The 24169-nt window shown below is 39.3% G+C and overlaps 1 protein-coding gene across 12 annotated transcripts in view; it reads right to left on the reverse strand.

Annotated features, from left to right (window-relative positions):
* The window catches only part of NPAS3 (neuronal PAS domain protein 3), an 853648-nt gene that overhangs the window by 434655 nt on the left and 394824 nt on the right, over window positions 1-24169 (reverse strand). For 9 of the 12 annotated variants that reach the window (XM_082384095.1, XM_082384093.1, XM_082384092.1 and 6 more), the window contains one exon: window positions 2106-2188. In XM_082384095.1, coding sequence (XP_082240221.1) covers window positions 2106-2188 — 83 coding nt within the window. The remainder of the gene's footprint in view (window positions 1-2105; window positions 2189-24169) is intronic. The other 3 variants (XM_082384096.1, XM_082384094.1, XM_082384090.1) reach the window with 1 other exon arrangement.

The raw sequence follows: 24169 nt of genomic DNA on the forward strand, positions 1-24169 counted from the left end.
TATAACCCTACGTTGCTCTCACTGAGCTTATGTTCCATTCAAATTCCTAAGTTTTGTGTTTTAAATTAGTTTCAAATTCTTGCAGCTCCTAAGTCCGCCTCCCTACAGAACACTGAACTCAAGATTTCCAGAGAGAATTTACAGGATGATAGAATACTGTTTGAACCATTTCTCTCACTGACAAAGTCTTATGCACTGACTGCGTCAGAATATAAATAGGAGTCATCCTGGATCACATCAGAATCTAACAATGTACAGTTGGCCGTACGTATCCACAGATTCAACCAACACGGATCAAAGATATTCGAAAAAAATCCAGAAAGTTCCACAAAGAAAATCTAAACTTGCCACATGCTACCAACGATCTATATAGCATTTACATGTTATTAGGTATTACAAGTAATCTAGAGATGATTTAAAGTATATAAGAGGACATGCGTAGGTTATATACAAATTCTATGCCATTTTACATAAGGGATTCGAGCAACCACGGATTTTGGTATCCACAGGGGTCCTGAAACCAATCCCCCACAAATACAGAGGGACAGTGGTATATATGGTATCACTCATACAAAACTTATAAAGGAGATTATGTACAAAAATGTACAGAAAAGAGGGAAATAACAATTCAAAGATTTAGAAAGAAATATCCTCTCTGTATCCCTGAACCTAATCTACTGCAAAGGTAATTCAAAACTTTATGTGCACAATAGAATAGCATCTCCCAAGGTGTAGTTCAAGAAACATCAGTTCTATGGGATGTTAACAGGTATTAGTGGAGAAATGAGAAATATCGAAATAAATAAAAATAAAGAAAGAAAGACTTTTCAGGGCCTTAAATTTGCAAATGTGAATTGTGACATCTCAGACCTAATAAAACATCAAAATTATCTCAAAGGGTTACTAAAAATAACAAATTCCTGATTTCACCCTGAAGATCCTGATTTACTAGGTCCAGGAGAGGCTCAGGAATTTGTCCTTTGAACAAGTGTCTCAGGTGATACTGAAGCTGCCAGCCAAGGAACCATTTTGGAGAACCACTCTGATTTGACCATGGACATGTGATGATAGCAGTTTTCTAGGGTACATATTGTCAGAAATAATATGGTAGATTCAGCACTACTTTTGGCTATCTAAAAAATGAAAGCACCATAGAGGCCTTTTTTTTTAACAAAAAATTACTTTGAATGGACAGGAATCTGGAGTTTAGCTTTATTTTTACCCCAAATCTCATCTAAGAAAAACATAACCATCTTTTTCAAATAAGATGCCTAAATATCCCACATGTGTCTGTTTCTCTAATTCCATGTTAAAAATGTATTTTACATGGTAAAGAAAAAAAGCTTTGGCAAGGGCAACATTTATCCTGGAAACAGAAACAACGTAGAACAATTACCCCATGGATAAAGGAAGATGGGTCAAATTGATGGCAAAGCCTTAAGAGAAAAAGTTTTGAGTAAGTGAGGTGCTAAGTTTGTGATCAATTTTCTCCAAGACTAAATAACTACAGGTCCACCCTAGTCACCCTCACATTTATTTGTCATGAAAGCCACTGGAAAAAAATCAAATTATTACTACTTGTCACCTTTTACTTAAAAATGTACTCTAATATCTCACCCTGACAGAGACTGTAATTTGGGGAAACAAACATTAGGATTGGAAGCACTTATGAATACAAACTCAAGCAAAGAACAACTGAAATTTGACAACACATAAAAATGTCACACTACTTTCACAACAAAACTTTTTTGCTCTTCCAAAAACAATATATAGCTCCAAAGACACACACATATGTCCACTTACAAATGCAGCACACACAATCATTCTGGGAACAGCCAGCTACTATACATTGTACATCAACTGAATAGTGCAATTCATCTCAATTATTATAGCACAAATGATACTTGCCCTCCCTTTCTCATTAATATGCTCTCAAGGGATGGCTTTCTAAAAAGAAAAAAATAAATTCATAAGAATTTCAGAATTCCAAGATAAAATAGCAACAGTCATATACATAGCTGTAATAAAAGACATTTTTATAAAAAGACTAAACATGGATTTTTCTTAGTAAAATATAAGCAAGCTTCTTTTTCATTTAAAGGTACCTGCAAAATGTGACTTCCCAAATGTGCTTCAAATACTTCAATGGCCAGTGCACTGGGGCTTCTCCTTCGCTGTGCACCTATAACTTAAAAGAAAAAGAAAAGAAAAGAAAGAAAGAAAAAAAAAATTAAGTTGGGGCTCTGATTTCAGCTTCATTTCTCTGTAATTGTATCACTAGACAGCTACTATATCAAAGAGATCTGAGAGAAACACAACCCAGTGTTAACTTTGGTTCTGAGTTGCCTGAGCAAAATCAGAGCCTACGGTGAATTTCCATCTCAGAATATCAACTTCTACAAACATTAAAAATCATATCCAGAGTTAAAAAATTTTTCTTTTCCTTTTTGAACTATTTTTCCTACACTGGAGCAAAAAAACAAAACAAAACAAAAAAATATGAATGTTCACGTTCTTTTAAAATAAATTGGTAAAACTGTTTTTCTGAAAATTTAGGTATTGTTGTTTTTAAAGCATATACATATTGCCTTTTCCTCCCAGACAAACCTGAATGTTTAATATCCTCTAGGCTAGAAAAAAGCAAACAGGACTTTTTTAATGTTCTAATGCAATAACTTTATCATAATTTAATAAGCACAACATGTCGGCTAAGAGATTCTCATTAATGACTGTTTGCACTAGTGTTAAGTGTCTCAGGATGGCTGGATTTCATATTTACTGAACATTCACATGTAACTATTCCTACAGGACCTACAGGGAGCCCAGGTGGATGCTTGCCCAGCATGTGTCTTGCAGGTCAGTGACTGTTTTCTTATCTGTATACTTCTGTTCTCCTACTAACTTATAGTTTGTCTTTCTGTTCCTGGCATACCCTACATGTGCTGTCTGCAGGCACATACACCCAAAGGGCCTCCCAATCCCTAACAGAAGAGCTTAATGAATGATATTTGGGGATCCAAAATTGAGGGCCTTCTCTTTACAATTTTTTTTTGGGAATGGGGTCACAATTTGCTTTTGAATCTGTTCTGGCTATTTTCCCTGTTTTAAAAAGTTCTCAAACATAAAAATCAATTTGCTTTCCAGTAATTTATGAACAAAAATATTCAGAACTTTTCCATATTGCCAACAAGTACATTCCTTATGTTTTCCTGCTTTTCTTAAAAATTGTATGACAAACCTCTATTCTCTCAAACCTAGACACCATAAATTGAAAATAAAATCAAATCCCCTACTTTCTTACTTCTCAAAACACTCTCAGCTAGTTGACAAGAAAATTCCAGCAAAATGCTGCTGGGATAATTCTGCTTCGTTTCAGTTACTAAGTCAGTCAGTTGGATCCATAGCTTAGTAGGGATTATAATATAAATGTACTTATGATTATTGTGCTGTGCAAAATAGGCAGTTTACCCCTGCAATTGCAAGCTAATGTCTGCCAGGTCTGAAAGGCACTTTGAAAATAGCATGAGTGGTAAGTATCATTATCACTAGCAAGAAGAAATAAAAGGGGCATTATTTTCAATGGGAAAATTTATAAAATATAATTGAAGAGTGATTATTATCAAAGAATATTCCAGTTGGAAGGGATCTTAAAGATCTCAATTCCAAATTCTTCATTTGCTTTGGAAGCAAAACACACAACTAATATTCTTAAAATAGAAAAATCAGTTTTCTATCCTAAGACTAATCATTACTGTAAGCATAGACATATGATTTAAAAATTTTTAATCTAAGATGTACTTAAGACAGTACTACTGGGTGTGTGTGCATTTCTGATTAATTTCCTATTCTAACATGCACATTACTCCCTTCAAAACTCCTTTGGCATTTTTGATAATGCAGCTGTCTTGCTGAATACTGTTTTCAGTTTCTAGAGTGTTAATTGCACATTATGGTAGCTTGGTGTGAATGATCCCACATGAATAAAATCTGCAGTTCTTTTTTTTTTTTTTTTTTTTTTGTTAAGATTGTTGTGGGGAGGGGAGCTTTGGGGAGGCAGAAGGGGGGTGTTGAAAAACTTCAAAAGTGTCCACTCTGTTTTTGAGGCAGTAATGAGGATCCAGAAAGCTCCTTAATAATAGTTCATAATTTGGGGGCATTTCAGGACTTCCAATTATGAGGTTCAAAATAAACCATTGTACCTCACAGAAGAAACGGGTTGATCTTAGAGAACATAGACTATTCTCCAAAGAACTGGATTAAGAGTGGGGCAAGAGAGCAACAGCCACCAACCTACAGAGGACCCTAAAACATCACAGGAAAGGAAAGGAGCATGTTTATTTACTAGAAGGCCCAAGAAGCATGCTCCAGTAACAACTGCCCTCTAGAAGCATGGAGACAGGTGACTACAGTGGGGTCCTGCAGGGGTTATTTAAGCCTGCCCATTGATGGCCTTTCTTTTCCTGCCTTTCCTCAATTTAGGGCTCAGCTGTTCTCTAAGTAAATGTTGCAAATGCATAAATAACTAGGAATTTTATTTTAAAAGCTCCTTAGTCAGCCTGGGGATCCCACATGCCTTCATCAGCTCTTCTATCCATGAGTCCTTCCTGCATAGTTATTTTTCTTTGTTCTTCAGACTCTCTAGAAAATTGAGTGTGCGTCCTAGTACATGCTAGCATAACATACAAGCATCTCGTAAGTGGTTTCATGCTTTTCTCTTCAATGGCATTTTTATGGCACTGGAACTTCTCTTGATTTATATGTTTTGCACTTATGCAGGTGATATGGGGCTGTAATGACAGTTCCTAATTTTACAACCAACATAAATATGTTAAACAGGAGTCCATTATGCCCCCAGTAGAAGCCCAGCTCTGACTGTAGCATTATTGGTAACTGAATAGATGTTAAATAATGTACTTTCTATCTTGTACTTTTCATCCTACCACATTTGGTATTTTGAGTATTGAGACAAGAATCTGATAACTCAGGAACGATGCAAACAGTTATTTTGTTCCTCTATGTTAATCTCATTGTGTTTATGGAGTATCGTTCATGTTTAAAGAAAAACTAAAGAGGCATTTCCTCAGGGAGGCTCATCATTCTCAGAAAAGTAATACATTGCTTATGAAGCTCTCTCAGATTGTTTTATTTTGGAAGTTGACAGTTTCTAAAACCATTTGGTAGCCCCCACACACTGCATACTTCTTATTGCTGAATAGGTCAATGCTTTATCTGATCTACAGACACTTCATTCATTTGTCTGCTCAATTAAAAGACACTGCGTTTGAAATTTAAAGAACACTAAATTAACTAAAAAATGCACAGCACATTGCTAAATAAATGGAACACGTAATCCCATATCTGTGAGGATTATATCTCTTAAGTCACTGACAGTGAGATGTGAGAGTTGTATAAACTGAACAGGTGATATAAACTGTTAAAAGAAAAAGTAATCAAGCTATAGTAATATAGTAATTCAAATTCGATTCAGCATTTACTGAGTACCTATTTGATGCTGAAAACTGCTAGCTACTGTAGAGTAACTAGTGTTATAAGACCTAATAAACGTTCCATAAGAAAATTTTAAGCAATTCAAAACAAACCTAGGCCCAGCATATAATTACCAAGACCACAACATGATCATCTCATGTTTTTCAAGGGTTAGAAATAAAACACCTGGAGTTTTAAGAGACTTTAAATGGAAGAGATATACAGGGAGAAAGATTTTTAAAAATCAACTAAAGAAATTCTGATTGTCTCAGAATTCTAAAATGATGTGATGAATCATTAGGATTGTGCCTTTGGCCTTTCCCTCATTAAAAAATGGAAGACGGAAGAAAACCCCAATCTGAAATATGTATCTGAAAAATTAGTTTTGTCCCTCAACAATGTCAGCAAAAATACTCTAATCTAGACTCTTCCACATAACCTTGTGAGGTAGTCTTGGAGAATTAATTAAGTGCAGTAAAAGACAATTCCTCTTTGGGGAAATATACCACACACCCCAGTCATATTCCTAACCAGTGCCTGTCACCTTCGGGGATGCACAAACACCAGGAAGACTAAGGATTATCGCTCAGTGGGAGTTTGACCTATTCAGCCAAAAGGTCAGCTTGCCACATAAGAACCCATTACAAAACAAACAGGACAGCTCAGTGGACACACATAATGAAAGAGGGAAAAGTCACGAGCCCTTCTTGCCTTGTGTCCTGCATTGCCCTTTTCCTCCTAACCCTCCCCACCCCCATTTCCAGAGAAGCTGGCACTGCCCCAGCTCCTCACCAGCACAGCTCACGGTGGGAAGGTAAAGCACAGGCAGGGAGAGAGAAAGGGGCTCATTATTTCAGGGATCACTTGAAAAAGATATTCAAAGGTAGAGTATGACATCGTGAGGCAGGATTTCCAAGAGATTGTTTTATTTGGAAAAAGTTGTCATTAGCAGATAGGGAAGACCGTTTTAGAGCTACTTTCTCATCCAGCTCTCCCTCCGTGGGGAGCAGAATGGCAGGATGGGTGAATGGAGCCTTAACATTCTGCAGGTGCTATTTCAACAGTAAAATCATCCACCGAGTAAAAAGGCAAGCTTTATGGGTACCCTCTGAATCTGTCATCTAAGGGGCAAGGCTCTGTTCCCACACTGAGCTTGGGGGAAGAGAGGACTGAAGGGCATGCTTAATGAAATCCCGACATCACTCCCTGGGCTTTAGCACTTGGGCTAAGCAAAGTCAGGGTCTGGGAAAGAATGGAGTACAGAATGCTTAATGAGTCTTTCCATGGCTACCAAAGAGAAGAAAAGGGATTTCCCTTGAAGAATGTCAATTAGCCTCCCTCACTGTAGGGCAAATGAAGCCAGGGAGGGTTTTCCCAGGAGCCTTAGAAGTTTATGAGGTATGCAGTTGTGTGTGCGTGTGTGTTTCCCTTTATATAAAATAAACATTTATATGCCTTCATTGACTATGGGACCAATTCTTCATTCTGACACTCATTCTCACAGCTCTGCCTACTGCCCAAATTCACAATTTGTACCCTTTCAACACTAAATTCCTCATTGTTTGTGCATGCCCTAAACATTGGGGGGGGAATTTCAGGTTGGGATAGAGATGATACACTCAAATAACCAGTGTTAGGAACCAGCTTAACCCATACAGCGGCACTAAAACAGAAACTCTATTGTCAAAAGCAGGATATGTGGAGTTTCCACACAATGCATAATGCAAATATCTGAAAACAAAGAATAACAATGCTTTTACAGTGTACTTTCAACCAAGATTAGTTTTCTGCCACTTAAAATACAGGATAACTGAGGACCAGAGAAGAGAAATAGGGACAAGTATTATTAATCCAGCATTTGAATGTTAGATTAACATTAAATATAAGAAGGAAAACCTCCCATATTCAAAAATAGTACAGTTGTTTATTTTTAAATTCATATCTAGAATATTTTTTAAAATCAAAAAATACATCTTAATAATTCATATCCCAAACCCATTAACACATTATATTAGCCATTTAGACAAAAGAAGTATTTAATCTATTAAAATAATTGAAACTCTAAGAAGTCTTATGCTGAATCAAAAAATTCTTTGATGCAACACATTTAAATTTCTCCCACATTTTAAGTATGGATTGAATATATTAGGGAAAAGCATTAAGGGTGATACGACTGTGAGAGTATTAATATTTAAAAATGAATTGCTGAATTTAAGAAGAAGGAACCATGTCTGCTTTTCTCAAAAAAGCCTATCTGTATGGCTTCAACTAGTACAAACTAGGGGAAACACAACATTCAAACAGATCTGTTTAAACAAGGATGTGTTTATCATGAGCTTCTTATCTTCTGAAGAACTAAGTAGTATTCACATATTTTTGAAAACTTTTCTTTACAAAACTTTTCTCCATCAAAATGGCAAAATTGTCTAAAAGTGAAATAGCACTGAAGTATTACCTAAATAAGTCTTGAAAAGGTTTTTGTACAAATTACAGGGACTTCTTTTTAGTACTGAGTTTCCATTTTAGAGTCATTTTGGGACTTGCCTGGTGGCACAGTGGTTAAGAATCCGCCTGCCAGTGCAGGGGACACGGGTTCGAGCCCTGGTCCGGGAAGATCCCACATGCCGCGGAGCAACTAAGCCCGTGCGCCACAACTACTGAGCCTGCGCTCTAGAGCCCGCGAGCCACAGCTACTGAAGCCCACAAGCCTAGAGCCCGTGCTCCACAACAAGAGAAGCCACTGCAATGAGAAGCCCGTGCACCACAACACGAGTAGCCCGCACTCGCCGCAACTAGAGGAAAAGCCCACACACAGCAACGAAGACCCAATGCAGCCAAAAATAAATAAATAAATTCATAAAAAAAAAAAAGAAAAAGTCATTTTGCCCACCTGCCTTGCTTTTCCACTGAAGGAAATGAGACTTACCAAAGCAGATATTTCTTCATCTGTAGCTGGGGAAAGAGGAATAGCCATTCTCTGACAATCTGGAAGTTACTATAGGAGCTATTATATTTACCTTACACGGGCTATATAGAAGTTGATTCACATTCTTCTTGAGGGAACCCAAACTTCCCCTTGACAATGAAATTCTTAAGGCAACGGGTTAAGCTGCTGTTTGGAGTGACAGCACCTGAGGGAATGATGAAGCCCTGACAGTCAACATCTCTGAGGACAGAAACCTCAGGAACATACAGGCATGATCCACAGTCTAGGCTGAAGGTTGGCGAGCGGGGCACATGAGGGGAATCCTCAAGATATGCATGGAGGTGTAAGGGCAGGATTGGACTAATAGATGAAGGCATGCTTTATTTCTTGCTGCTTCAAAGTAACTGTTGCAAATCCAAACAGGACTTTCTGAAAATGGTAGGTAGTAATCATTCCAGTTTAATTTTCTTAATCATTTCCATAACAATGGATATAAAAAAACAGTCACTTTTAAAGGACTTGAAGTCCAAACACAACTCCAAGCCTTTTCTGAAGGTATTTCTTGGCTTCAACAAACTGACGTTACAGGGGTTGCTTTGGATGCAAAATTTAAAGTTAACTATTTAATTCCCTTTACATAGTGAAGGAAATGAAAATTTCCTCTTTGTATTTACAAAATAAATAAAAGATAAAAAAAAATAGATCCTGACTAACTCCTGTCTTTGGATTCCAGCAGAGAGATGGATATCATGAATTGCACTCCCTCTCAATCTGGGGAAGTTTTAAGAGTGAGGCAGTTATAAAGTGACTTGAGAATGAAGAATGGAGACTAGGAGAAACTTTGAGTGGCAGAGGGTCTTGATTTTTATCTAACATGAACTCAGCAAGAAGATATCAACGAATTTATTCTGGCTTCAGGGCTATAGCAGCAAACACGTACCGAACCTCACTACACGGCAGGCACTCTGCTGGGCGCTGGGAGCACAAAGATGACCAACACAGAGTCTACTGAGCGAGGCAGTCCTGTGTGAGAGAAGGGTCCCGTGGGCCACAGGGAGTGGGCAGTGCAGACACCAGCCCGGGCTCAGAGCCTGAACACGTGCCTGATGTGGCAAGGAGCTCTGCTCCTTGAGTACCATCTGCAATCTCTAGCTCTGAGCTGCTTCTTTTCTTGTTATTGCTGTTGTTCTTGTTCCTTTTCTTCCTATGACAACCTTCTACAAATCACCTACTCTGTGTATGTCAGGAAGGAACACCATGAGATCGCATGAATTAAGGGCACTATTCACAGAAAGACATCAAGCACATTCTGACCATAGCTATCAAAGGGAAAACTAGACAGGACGCATCTAATTTGGGATTTGAATGCAACACTAACCGGGCAAAGTTGGCTACCTGTCCTTTAATTGGTAGAAATGACCTCCTCCAATAATATGCTAGAAATGTTTTTGAGAAGTTTAAATGTTTAATGGGGCTTAGATTTGGTATGCTCCCTCAGCAGGGGCTGAAAAAAAGGATTGTTATACTTTCATTTTGCAAACTGCCTTAAAAGCCTTTCAGTTGAGTGCCGTTGTAAGACTGTCACCCCTTCTGACCTCAGTGGCACACAGACTGTTAGTGGCATGATTCTGCCCAGTAGGAAGGGAGTGGAGATTATCACTGAATCTGTATGGTGTCAGTCAGCACTCACTGATAAAAGGAAAAAGTCCACAGCTGTTATCTTGATTTTTTTTCCCCCAAGTCTGATCCCAAAGCTTCATGTTATGACATTTGTAACATCTGCTACAAATAGTGAGGTAAGTCAGGCGCAACTTTATTACTTCCAGTCTAATGCTCCATCCATCCTCCAGGCTTTCCCAGGCCAGTGATACGACAGGGAGCTAAGAAACACTGGCTCTGCAGGAAGTAGCTTGTGTCTCCGAGGTAGAAAGAAGGCAGTGTCTCTGTCCCTTTCCCCTCCTCTTTCTCCTGTTCACCCATTCATATATTCAGCCATATTCACATTCTCTCGCTTGCTAGCTCACTCTTGGACCACATCAATGCTTGGCAGTGTCTTTAGTGACTTTCTGACAAAAGAGCAGTCAACATAAATAGTTCCATGAAGTAGTGGGCTGTTGGCCCAAAGGACGAGATGCTGTGATAATAATCGCACCTGCTACTGAAAAGTCACACTGATCCACTTCCAGAGCTCAACTATCTCATGCCACGGTATTATATTTATTTATCCAAAATTTAGTAAACATTTATAATATCAAAGATATTAACCTCAGTGACCTAGGAGCTAGTGATGCAAGCCCGGTTCCCATCTCCATTTCTGAATGCTTTCTTTATATGTCAGCAGAAGAAAGCTAAAAGCATCCATGCAAAATATGCTGAGCCTCTACTTTTTGCTTGGCACTATGTCAGTGAATATAAAAATGAAAAGGCACCATCCTGACTCTCCAGGTGACTGGAATCTAGTGGGAAGACTGATACATAAGCAAACGAATAAAACACAATAAATGTGGTGACTCAACTCTCAACTCAGGATGGGGGCAGGGAGAGTGGAGGCGGGAAAGGCTTCAGAATAGGGGTACTGCTGGAACTGTGGTGTGAAGGCTGAGGTTGCGTAGACAGTGAACTATGACAGCCAAGACCCTGGGACCCACTGGTTGGACACAGAGGCGAGAACCATTTCACATTAACATAGCTGCGTGTGCAAGGTTCCAGGCTCACCATCTGGCCACCCCCACCTTGCTTTTCCTTAAGCTGCAACCCCAAGGGATTGTCATACTCCTACAGACACTTGCAGGGCTGGGTACCCCACTACCACATCAACTTCTTGGGGCTCAACACTACAGCTTATCAGTCACATGATTACACCCAGGAGAGTCAAGGTCCGCTCAGCTCTGTCTGCAAACCCTAACTTTACTGTTCGACCTCCTGCACTGCCTGAGTCAAAGTTCCTGAAGTGCACACCTACACCACAGAAGACAGCTTGGCACTGTGTGAGGCAACCCCGTCACCAGATGGACTGTCCTATCACCTTGGAGTTTTTTTTTGTTTTTTTTTTGTTTTTTTTTAAACATCTTTATTGAAGTATAATTGCTTTACAATGGTGTGTTAGTTTCTGCTTTATAACAAAGTGAATCAGTTATACATATACATATGTTCCCATATCTCTTCCCTCTTGCATCTCCCTCCCTCCCACCCTCCCCATCTCACCCCTCTAGGTGGTCACAAAGCACCGAGCTGATCTCCCTGTGTGTTTTTTTTTTTAAGAATAACTTTGTTTTTTTAATTGAAGTATAGTTGATTTATGATGTTATGCCAATCTCTGCTGTACAGCAAAGTGACTCAGTTATACACATACATACATTTTTAATATTCTTTTCCATTATGGCTTATCACAGGATATTGATATACATTATATCCTGTGCTATACATTAGGACCTTGTTCTTTACCCTTTCTAAATGTGATAGTTCGCATCTACCAACCCCAAACTCCCATCCGTCCCTCTCCCTCCCCCACTCCCCCATGGCAACCACAAGTCTGTTCTCTATGTCTGTGAGTCTGTTTCTGTTTTGTAGAGAGGTTCATTTGTGGCATATTTTAGATTCCACATATAAGTGATATCATATGGTATTTGTCTTTCTCTTTCTGACTTACTTCACTTAGTATGATAATCTCTGGTTGCATCCATGTTGCTGCAAAGGGCATTATTTCATTTCTTCTTTTATGGTTGAGTACTATTCTGTTGTATATACGTACCACATATTATTTATCCATTCATCTGTCGATGGACATTTAGATTGTTTCCATGTTTTGGCTATTGTGAATAGTGCTGCTATGAACATAGGGATGCATGTATCTTGTTATTTTGAATTTTATTTTATTATTTTTTTATACAACTGGTTCTTATTAGTTATCCATTTTATACATACTAGTGTATACATGTCAATCCCAGTCTCCCAATTGATCACACCACCACCACTCCCCCACCGCTTTCCCCCCTTGGTGTCCATACATTTGTTCTCTACACCTGTGTCTCTATTTCTGCCCTGCAAATTGGTTCATCTGTACAATTTTTCTAGATTCCACATATATGCGCTAACATATGATATTTGTTTTTCTCTGACTTACTTCACTCCGTATGACAGTCTCTAGGTCCAACCACGTCTCTACAAATTACCCACTTTCGTTCCTTTTTATGGCTGAGTAATATTTCATTGTATATATGTACCACATCTTCTCTATCCATTCATCTGTCAATGGGCATTTAGGTTGCTTCCATGACCTGGCTATTGTAAATAGTGCTGCAATGAACATTGGGGTGCATGTGTCTTTTTGAATTATGGTTTTCTCAGGGTATATGCCCAGTAGTGGGATTGCTGGGTCCTATGGTAGTTCTATTTTTAGTTTTTTAAGGAACCTCCATACTGTTCTCCATAGTGGCTGTATCAATTTACATTCCCACCAACAGTGCAAGAGGGTTCCCTTTTCTCCACACCCTCTCCAGCATTTGTTGTTTGCAGATTTTCTGATGATGGCCATTCTGACCGGTGTGAGGTGATACCTCATTGTAGTTTTGATTTGCATTTCTCTAATAATTAGTGACGCTGAGCAGCTTTTCATGTGCCTTTTGCCCATCTATATGTCTTCTTTGGAGAAAAGTCTATTTAGGTCTTCTGCCCATTTTTTGATTGGGTTGTTTCTTTTTTTAATATTGAGCTGTATGAGCTGTTTATATATTTTGGAGATTAATCCTTTGTCTGTTGATTTGTTGCAAATATTTTCTCCAATTTCTGAGGGTTGTCTTTTTGTCTAGTTTATAGTTTCCTTTGCTGTGAAAAAGCTTTTAAGTTTCATTAGGTCCCATTTGTTTATTTTTGTTTTTATTTCCATTACTCTAGGAGGTGGGTCAAAAAAGATCTTGCTGTGATTTATGTCAAAGAGTGTTCTTCCTATGTTTTCCTCTAAGAGTTTTATAGTGTCTGGTCTTACGCTGAGGTCTTTAATCCATTTTGAGTTTATTTTTGTGTATGGTGTTAGGAACTGTTCTAATTTCATTCTTTTACATGTATCTGTCCAGTTTTCCCAGCATCACTTATTGAAGAGATTGTCTTTTCTCCATTGTATATCTTTGTCTCCTTTGTCATAGATTAGTTGACCATAGGTGCGTGGGTTTATCTCTGAGCTTTCTATCCTGTTCCATTGATCTATATTTCTGTTTTTGTGTCAGTACCATATTGTCTTGATTACTGTAGTTTGTAGTATCATCTGAAGTCAGAGAGTCTGATTCCTCCAGGTCCTTTTTTTTCCCTCAAGATCGCGTTGGCTATTTGGGGTCTTTTGTGTCTCCATACAAATTTTAAGATTTTTTGTTCTAGTTCTGTAAAAAATGCCATTGGTAATTTGATAGGGATTGCATTGAATCTGTAGATTGCTTTGGGTAGTATAGTCATTTTCACAATATTGATTCTTCCAATCCAAGAACATAGTATAGCTCTACATCTGTCTGTGTCATCTTGATTTCTTTCATCAGTGTCTTACAGTTTTCTGAGTACAGGTCTTTCACCTCCCTAGGTAGGTTTATTCCTAGGTATTTTACTCTTTTTGTTGCAATGGTGAATTGGATTGTTTCCTTAATTTCTCTTTCTGATCTTTCATTGTTAGTGTATAGGAATGCAAGAGTTTTCTGTGCATTAATTTTGTATCCTGCAACTTTACCAACTTTATCGATTAGCTCTAGTAGTTTTCTGGTGGCATCTTTAGGATTATCTATGTATAATATCATGTCATCTGCAAACAGTGACAGTTTTACTTCTTCTTTTCCAATTTGTATTCTTTTTCTTTCTTTCTCTTCTCTAGGACTAGGAAGTGGCTAGGACTTCCAAAACTATGTGGAATAAGAGTGGCAAGAGTGGACATCCTTGTCTTGTTCCTCATCTTAGAGAAGATGCTTTCAGTTTTTCACCATTGAGAATGATGTTTGCTGTGGGTTTGTTGTATATGGCCTTTATTATGTCGAGGTAGGTTCCCTCTATGCCCACTTTCTGGGGAGTTTTTATCATAAATGGGTGTTGAATTTTGTCAAAAGCTTTTTCTGCATCTATTGAAATGATCATATGGTTTTTCTTCTTCGGTTTGTTAATATGGTGTATCACATTGATTAATTTGCGTATATTGAAGAATCCATTCATCCCTGGGATAAATCCCACTTCATCATGGTGTATGATCCTTTTAATGTGATGTTGGATTCTGATTGCTAGTATTTTGTTGAGGATTTTTGCATTTATATTCATGAGTGATATTGGTCTGTAATTTTCTTTTTTTGTGGTATCTTTGTCTGGTTTTGGTATCAGGGTGATGGTGGCCTCATAGAATGAGTTTGGGAGTGTTCCTTCCTCTGCAATTTTTTAGAAGAGTTTGAGAAGGATGGGTGTTAGCTCTTCTCTAAATATCTGATAGAATTCACCTGTGAAGCCATCTGGTCCTGGACTTTGTTTGTTGGAAGGTTTTTAACCACAGTTTCAATTTCATTACTTGTGATTGGTCTGTTCATATTTTCTATTTCTTCCTGGTTCAGTCTTGGAAGGTTATACATTTCTAAGAATTTGTCCATTTCTTCCAGGTTGTCCATTTTATTGGCATAGAGTTGCTTGTAGCAGTCTCTTATGATGCTTTGTATTTCTGTGGTGTCCACTGTAACTTCTCCAATTTCATTTCTAATTTTATTGATTTGAGTCCTCTCCCGCTTTTTCTTGATGAGTCTAGCTAAAGGTTTATCAATTTTGTTTATATTCTCAAAGAACCAGCTTTTAGTTTTACTGATCTTTGCTATTGTCTTCTTTGTTTCTATTTCATTTATTTCTGCTCTGATCTTTATGATTTCTTTCCCTCTACTAACGTTGGGTTTTGTTTCTTCTTCTTTCTCTAGTTCCTTTAGGTGTAAGGTTAGATTGCTTATTTGAGATTTTTCTTGTTTCTTGAGGTAGGATTTTATTGCTATAAACTTCCCTCTTAGAATTGCTTTTGCTGCATCCCATAGGTTTTGGATTGTCATGTTTTCGTTGTCATTTGTCTTTAGTTATTTTTTGATTTCCTCTTTGATTTCTTCAGTGATCTCTCGGTTATTTAGTAACGTATTGTTTAGCCTCCATGTGTTTGTGTTTTTTACGTTTTTTCCCCTGTAAGTTATTTCTAATCTCATAGTGTTGTGGTTGGAAAAGATGCTTGATATGATTTCAATTTTCTTAAATTTACTGAGGCTTAATTTGTGACCCAAGATGTGATCTGTAATGGAGAATGTTCCGTGTGCACTTGAGAAGAAAGTGTAATCTGCTGTTTTCGGATGGAATGTCCTATAAATATCAATTAAATCTATCTGGTCTATTATGTCATTTAAAGCTTGTGTTTCCTTATTAATTTTCTGTCTGGATAATCTGTCCATTGGTGTAAGTGAGGTGTTAAAGTCCCCCACTATTATTGTGTTACTCTCGATCTCCTCTTTTATACCTGTTAGTATTTGCCTTATGTATCGAGGTGCTCCTATGTTGGGTGCATATACATTTATAATTGTTATATCTTCTTCTTGGATTGATCCCTTGATCATTATGTAGTGTCCTTCCTTGTCTCTTGTAACATTCTTTATTTTAAAGTCTATTTTATCTGATATGAGTATTGCTACTCCAGCTTCCTTTTCATTTCCATTTGCATGGAATATCTTTTTCCATCCCCTCACTTTCAGTCTGTATGTGTTCCTAGGTCTGAATTGGGTCTCTTGTAGACAGCATATATATGGGTCTTGTTTTTGTATCCATTCAGCGAGCCTGTGTCTTTTGGTTGGAGCATTTAATCCATTCACATTTAAGGTAATTGTCGATATGTATGTTCCTATTACCATTTTCTTAATTGTTCTGGATTTGTTTTTGTAAGTCCTTTTCTTCTCTTGTGTTTCCCACTTAGAGAAGTTCCTTTAGCATTTGTTGTAGAGCTGGTTTGGTGGTGCTGAATTCTCTTAGCTTTTACTTGTCTGTAAAGGTTCTCATTCCTCCGTCGAATCTAAATGAGATCCTGGCCGGGTACAGTAACCTTGGTTGTAGGTTCTTCCCTTTCATCACTTTAAATATATTGTGCCACTCCCTTCTGGCTTGTAGAGTTTCTGCTGAGAAATCAGCTGTTGACATTATGGGAGTTCCCTTGTATGTTATTTGTCAGTTTTCCCTTGTTGCTTTTAATAATTTTTCTTTGTCTTTAATTTTTGTCAATCTGATTACTATGTGTCTTGGCATGTTTCTCCTTGGGTTTATCTTGCCTGGGACTCTCTGTGCTCCTGGACTTGGGTGGCTATTTCCTTTCCCATGTTAGGGAAGTTTTCGACTATCATCTCTTCAAATATTTTCTCGGGTCCTTTCTCTCTCTCTTCTCCTTCTGGGACCCCTATAATGCGAATGTTGGTGCGTTTCATGTTGTCCCAGAGGTCTCTTAGGCTGTCGTCATTTATTCTCATTCTTTATTCTTTATTCTGTTCCACAGCAGTGAATTCCACCATTCTGTCTTCCAGGTACTTATCCGTTCTTCTGCCTCAGTTATTCTGCTATTGATTCCTTCTAGTGTAGTTTTCATTTCAGTTATTGTATTGTTAATCTCTGTTTGTTCTTTAATTCTTCTAGGTGTTTGTTCTTATTTCTTCTAGGTTTTTGTTAAACATTTTTTGCATCTTCTTGATCTTTGCCTCTATTCTTTTCCCGAGGTCCTGGATCATCTTCACTATTATTATTCTGAATTCATTTTCTGGAAGATCGCCTATCTCCACTTCACTTAGTTGTTTTTCTGGGGTTTTATCTTATTCCTTCATCTGGTACATAGTCCTCTCCTTTTCATTTTGTCTATCTTTCTGTGAATGTGGTTTTTGTTACACAGGCTGTGGAATTGTAGTTCTTCTTGCTTCTGCTGTCTGCCCTCTGGTGGATGAGCCTATCTAAGAGGCTTGTGCAAGCATTCTGATGGGAGGGACTGGTGGTGGGTAGAGCTGGGTGTTGCTCTGGTGGGCAGAGCTCAGTAAAACTTTAATCCACTTGTCTGCTGATGGGTGGGGCTGAGTTCCCTCCCTGTTGGTTGTCTGGCCTGAGATGACCAAGCACTAGAGGCTACAGGCTCTTTGGTGGGGCTAATGGCAGGCTCCGGGAGGGCTCACACCAAGGAGCACTTCCCAGAACTTCTGCTGCCAGTGTCCCAGTCCCCACAGTGAGCCAGAGCCACACCCTGCCTCTGCAGGAGACCCCCCCAACACTAGCTGGTAGGTCTGGTTCAGTCTCCTATGGGGTCACTGCTCCTTCCCCCTGGGTCCTGATGTGCACACTACTTTGTGTGTGCCCTCCAAGAGTGGAGTCTCTGTTTCCCCCAGTCTTGTCGAAGTCCTGCAATCAAATCCCACTAGCCTTCAGAGTCTGATTCTCTGGGAATTCCTCCTCCTGTTGTTGGACCCCCAGGTTGGGAAGCCTGGCGTGGGGCTCAGAACCTTCACTCCAGTGGATGGACTTCTGTGGTAGAATTGTTCTCCGGTTTGTGAGTCACCCATCCAGCGGTTATGGGATTTGATTTTATTCTGATTGAGTCCCTCCTACCGTCTCACTGCAGCTTCTCCTTTGTCTTTGGATGTGGGATATCTTTTTTGGTGAGTTCCAGTGTCTTCCTGTCAATGACTGTTCAGCAGTTAGCTGTGATTCCGGTGCTCTCACAAGAGGGAGTGAGCGCACGCCCTTCTACTCCGCCATCTTGAACCAATCTCCATCTCCTCACCTTGGTGTTCTGAAAGGGACTGTCCTGACTCAGATTCCTTACTGTAGGCCATCTGATTCCTTCCCAAGATGCTCCTTGTCCTCTTCTTGCATGAGTTCAATGGGAGGAATCACATTATTGGGAAATGGCTGCACACAGAGGAAAGGATTTGGGTTCTGGAGTCAGGACGAAGGAGTTTTAAATCCTCCATTTATCTCTATTAGCCAGGTGGTCATGGACAAATTAGGCTCTGTGGACCTCAATGTCTCATTCTGTCAAGAAGAGCTGCTGTGAGGACACGTGACATCCCCCTGCCCTGTTTTTATTTTCCTCCTAGAACTTATTTGCGTGTTGTCTCTCTTCTCCACTAGCATTGTTCCCTTCCTAAGCTGGAGGAATCGTTTTGTGCACTGCTGAAACCCTACCAGTTAGAATAGGGCCCAGAACACAGAAGGTGCACAGTAAATATTTGTGAATAAATGAACACTCTAGAGTTCTAGCCCACGGGAGTCACTCAGCACATGTCAGCTCTTTCCTGCATGTTATGAAAAGCGGAGGCTGAGACACAGATGACTTTCTAAATCACTATCTTTATCCCAATTTTTACGAAAATACTAGGACTATTTTGTCCTAAATATTAGGAATATTTAGAAATTATTTCCTAAAATATTAGGAATATTTTGTTTCTCTGTATGTTGTCCCTAGTTTCTGTCTTTCCTGCAGCGTGATATAAAATCTACAGTGTCACCACAAACCCTGTGAGCCAACTGCAATCAGGGCCTCAAACCAGTGCAAACATTTCACACATACTTGGGCAAAGAGCCAGCAATTCACTGAGTGTCAGCAACCGCCCACTGAATTTTCTCTTGAAGATTCACTCGTGGCCTACTCTAGCAGTAATAGGCATGCGTTTTAAGATGCTGAACACTTCCAACATAACTTGATTAGGTAAATGTACAGAGCCACCACCACTGGTAACGAAAATCACGTCTTACAACCCCATCATCTTCTCAGACTTCATATAAACAAAAGCCCACACAATTATCAATTTTAACTGAGTGGGAGCTAGGTCTTGCTTATGTTAGCAGATCAAGGTCTACATCACCATTGCCATCTGCCTCTTGGGGACCTAGAGAGGCTATGATTTACACAGAGTTAGAAACTAAATAAGAAAAATGAACACTATTTGGAGTTTAGAGATTAGTAAACAAGCTGACAAGATTGTCAGACCTAAAATTAAGAACACACACAAGCATATACTTTCACACTCATCACCACCATGAAACATATCAAGGAGAAAAAAAACCCTAATTTGAAGACCTATTATTTAGATTCACAGCTTAGCTCAAGCCTCTCTTTGTCAGAGCTTCTTAACATGTTTCTTTCTTTGAATAACAGACATGTTTAAGCAAACTGTCTGCCTAAGGCAATATTCAAACACAAAACTTTGCGCATACGATTACAAAAATTCCAGAGAGCCTCTGATACTCATCCACAGACCTCATATCAAGAATTCTTGCTTTAGACAAGAGCCAGGCATCCATATACATCCTGTACCAGCCTGGCACTTAGTGGGACTGAACAAATGATTCCTTGAATGAATGAGTAAGTAATCAAATGAATACCCAAATGAATGAATGCAAGGAGACTCAGTCAGAGAACACACAACTAAAGCAGACACTTGTATTCTGTGTGGGACTCTGAGTCTGAAAGCAGCAGCCAGTTAGTTGGTTTATTCACAAAAATTGCTTTGTGGAATTATACACTGCTCCTCCCCTTCTAAATGCAGACAGAGGGAGGAAAGGAAAAAGAGATAATGAAGGTTTGCAAATGAAGTGGGTACAACTGTGCAATCAATCAACATTTTCTGAAAAAGAATCTGCATCACTTGCCAAAAATCTGAACTGAATAACTGAACCAGCATTCTGATGAGAACGGACTTTGCCACTAGCCAGTCATTTTTATTTGTCTTCCAGCTGTCTTCCTTCTCTTTTCCAGGAAGCCACTGGTCTCTTCAGTTTAGCAGGTTCAGGCATGGGAATTTATTTTATCATGATCAAATGCATACTCCATGCTTATTCTTTTAATAAACCTTTACTGAGTGTTTGCTCTGTGCCTAGTAACATGCTAGTTGAATGGAATACAATTGTTCATCGAAATATTCACTGATGGCCTACAAAATGCCAGGCACTCTTCTAGCGCGAGGTCATAGAAGAGTGAACAAAGCAGAAAAACATGCCTGCACAGAGCTGACATTCCAGTGGGGAAGTCAAAAACAACAACAGCAATAATAATGCACACACATCTAAATACGGTAAGCAGCCTGAAGATAAGTAAAGGGGGGAGGGGCAAGAAGTGACAGGTATTTCTGCATAATACAGGAAAATCAGGGAAGACCTCTCCAACAATCTATTTGAGTAGAGATACGAATAAGGTGAAGGGGTAATGTGCTGTCCAGGTGAAGGAAAGAGAAAGTATAAAGACCCTGAGATGCGAGAAGCTTATCAGGTTCAGGAAAGGGCAGGGAGCCAGTATCCTCCAGGAACCTAGAGGTTGGGGAGAGGAAAATATAAAGTGTAGTAAAAGAATGGTTTACTTGGAGGGTATCAGGAAAGGAAGCATCTAACTCCAGTGAAATTCAAAGAGGTAAAAGAGAAGAGGATGTTTGGGCTAGACATGAGTAGAAATTTTCCAGGCAAACAAGCCAGGGATTAGTGGTTGAGGTAGAGAGAAGAACACACACAATGGCAAAAGGCCAGCAGGACATGTGAGTTCCCTACACGTGTGGGGAAAGAAATTTCAGGAGACCTCTATAGGCAAAAAAAAGTCACAACTGGCCTCACGAGCACTGCAGAGGAGTTTGTAGTTTACACACAGAGATTGGGATCCATTTGAAGAGTCTGAGTAGGGGAAGGACTTGAGCACGAGTGTGTGTTGTGTCAGCAGGGTAGAGGGGCACAGGGTAGACAGGGTAGAACTGTGTGTTGGAGGAAAGATGAATACCTGGCTATTGCATAGTCTAGGCAAGAAATGATAATGAGTTAATCCTAGTAAATAAGTTAGAAAGACTAGAGAGGAGTTCGGTTCTAAAGGTATTTCGGAGGTAGGCTTGAGAGAGTTTTGTGACTGACTATTAAGGGAAAAAGAAGAGTCAAGCATGAATTCCAGTTGTTTAGGTTAGCAAACAGTATAGGTGCTTCAATCACTACCTATACTAGGACAATACTAGAACATGCGACCCTGAACTGGAGGTGTCTTTAGGCCAGACCTGTTGAGATGAGATGTCCAGTAGACTTGAGGCTTTGGGTTGAGATTCGGCAAAGATGAAGAGTTGGCTGCAAGTCGTACAGATGGGCATAGAAGCCAGGGGAGGGCGGGGGTTGGCCTGGGGAACATCTGCATTTACAGAAAGGAAGGGGAGCCAGCAAAGAACCTGAGAATGAACATCCAGAGGGGCAGCAGGTAGAGAAAGAAGCGGTGGTGTTCCACAAAGAGGAAGAGTAGAACACTGGAAGGAGAGACTCATCAACTACGTCAAATGCCAAGGGGAGAGCACTGAAGACCTTGGGTGGGGACACTGCTGTCAACTGAGGAGTAATGAGAGGTGAAAACCACGAGTTATATAAATTCCTTTTCTAGAAATTTGGAAGTGAAAGGAAGGCGAATAAGGGAAGAAAGCTTGGCAAGGAAGAGAAGTTGGAAATGCCCAGGGTGAAGACATGTTTTTTCTTAAGTGACTTAAGGATGTTTATACCCTGAGCGAAAGAAGCAAGCAACAGCCATGAGACACAGAAAGATGGAAAACCCTCAAAAGAAGGTACACAACTGTCCAGAGTTTAGGTAAAGCTGAGCAATATGTAACATATATTTTAATTCAGTATTTTATTATAACTTGAATCTACAAAAATGACGCTCCGTGGTGTGGTGGCCCATCCAGCCAATGAAGACTTCAACTTTAGAACAAGTTCTCCTAGATGATGATCAAACAACATAATGATCTACAATCCAAGCTCAGAAAAGTATTTCTACAGGGAAAGCTGCCTAAACACATCTAAAATCAAGCCATCATGTCCTCCTGAAACCTCCATCCTTTATCTTCTACTGTGAAGAGTCTTCATTCTGCTGGTCCTATAGGCTCGTTATTTCAGAGCAGTCTCACTCCTCCTTAGTGTTCTCCACTGTATACATGGGGAAATCATTCTTGCCTAAGATCCAGGTCTCTATTGCTGGAGTGACTTTCCTGCCAACTACATGAAAAAGAAAACTCCATATAGATGGGTTTACAAACACGCTATAAAAAGTACAAGACCCCTTTTTTGTATGAAGCTATTTAAGGCTTTCCCCTCACCTCGTGTCCAATATTGTCCCTCACTTCATGCATCAGTGATAATGCTCTCTCCTGGTCCCGTGGGCCCCCAATCTCTCTGTCCTTGTATCTCCTGCCAAAACAAAAGCTTTGAAAATGTCACAAATAGAGGAGTTACCTGGAATTGCTTTTGGAGTCCCTGCAACTCTTGGATCACAAAAGCAATAAGTACGTCTTCCTTGCAGCCAAGATCTGTCAAATACCCATAGGCAAGTATTACAACAGATCATTAATATACTCAGATGTGAACTAAAGGAATATCAAGTAATCGGAGAAAACAAAAATGCCTTTTATTTGTTGGAACAAGAATTGAAAAAGGAAAGAAGAACCTCATATTCCTCCTGCATTATTTAATGAATTTTGATTAAGCCAGTGAAGAAAGAAGCCAAGAACTGCTATGTGTAGGACAGAACAAAAAGCCCAGTTTCCCAAGAAACATGTCTTACAGAAGCAGTTGCCTCACCTTCAGTAAGGTTGAATTTTCTATGTGGCAAGAGAGAAAGACAATTTTTTCTAGAATTTCAAAAATATCATTTAAACAAACTGCATCCTCAGTACTCAGAAGAAAATACTAAACGCTCCTTTTGGCTCCTTCAACTTGCTCCACTTAGCTTTTCTCTCTTTTGCTTCCTTCAAAGACAGTTCACCCTGGGCCTTCTGGAATCTGATCAGGACTTTGTGGGCACCTTTATTTTCTTGGGTCGATTTCACTTTTATTCATTTGCAGCACTGCTGCCACCTCCTTCTTTTTCTTCATAATTTAAACCATAGTTGAGAGTAAGAGTAATGAACTCTACATGGTGCCTTCAGAAGTTGATGACTTCACTTGTTTACAGAGAAATTCTTTCAGTTAGTATCTCCACCGAGGTCTAGCTCTGTCCGTTGTAGTACTCAACATTTTTCCATCTAAGTGTTTAGGAGTACTTTTAAAGATGGGGAGGCAGCTATAGTTTAGTATGAAGAGCACAATCCTTGGAGACAGAAACCTTGATTTCTAGTCTCAGCTCTGTCACTTACCAGCTGGTGAACAAGACACTTGATATTCCAGTCTTGGTTTCCTCATCTATAGAGTGAGTTAATAACCCCTTGCCCAAAGAGTCGCGGTGAGGGCTAAATACAAATGTTTGTGACGATTTTCTAGCACATACCTAACAAGCAGTAAGGAATATATCAATTTGAATGCAATCTGGATTTTTAAGAATCTCTCTGCAGCAAAATAGAAATGGGTGCTGGCAAAATGCCTCTGATGAGGAGGATTAAAGAAAGTCACTAAGGTAACATTCTATAAATAGGACTTTTCTGTTCTATCCTAGGTGGTGTGTGACCTTGAGCCAGTTAGAAAAATCTCAGACAAATGTGGTTACCAGAAATATGAACATATATCACCACCCACACCAGCAGGTTGTTTAAGGATTAAATGAGATAATGTATGCAAATTGCCTACCACAGTATTTGACACATATGAAGTGTCCACTAAATGAACACCCTTCTCCTTCTTCAAAGATGTTAGCTCCCTTCTCCTTCTTCAGAGATGTGTATTTTAGGTATCATGTGCAAATTAAGAAGACAAAACAAAAGCAACACCCCCCACAGATTTTGTAAAGTCAATCAATATCGTCGCCTTGTT

The sequence above is a fragment of the Balaenoptera borealis genome (genome assembly GCF_965194805.1).
Source record: "Balaenoptera borealis genome assembly, chromosome: 3".
NCBI classification, from domain to species: domain Eukaryota; kingdom Metazoa; phylum Chordata; class Mammalia; order Artiodactyla; family Balaenopteridae; genus Balaenoptera; species Balaenoptera borealis.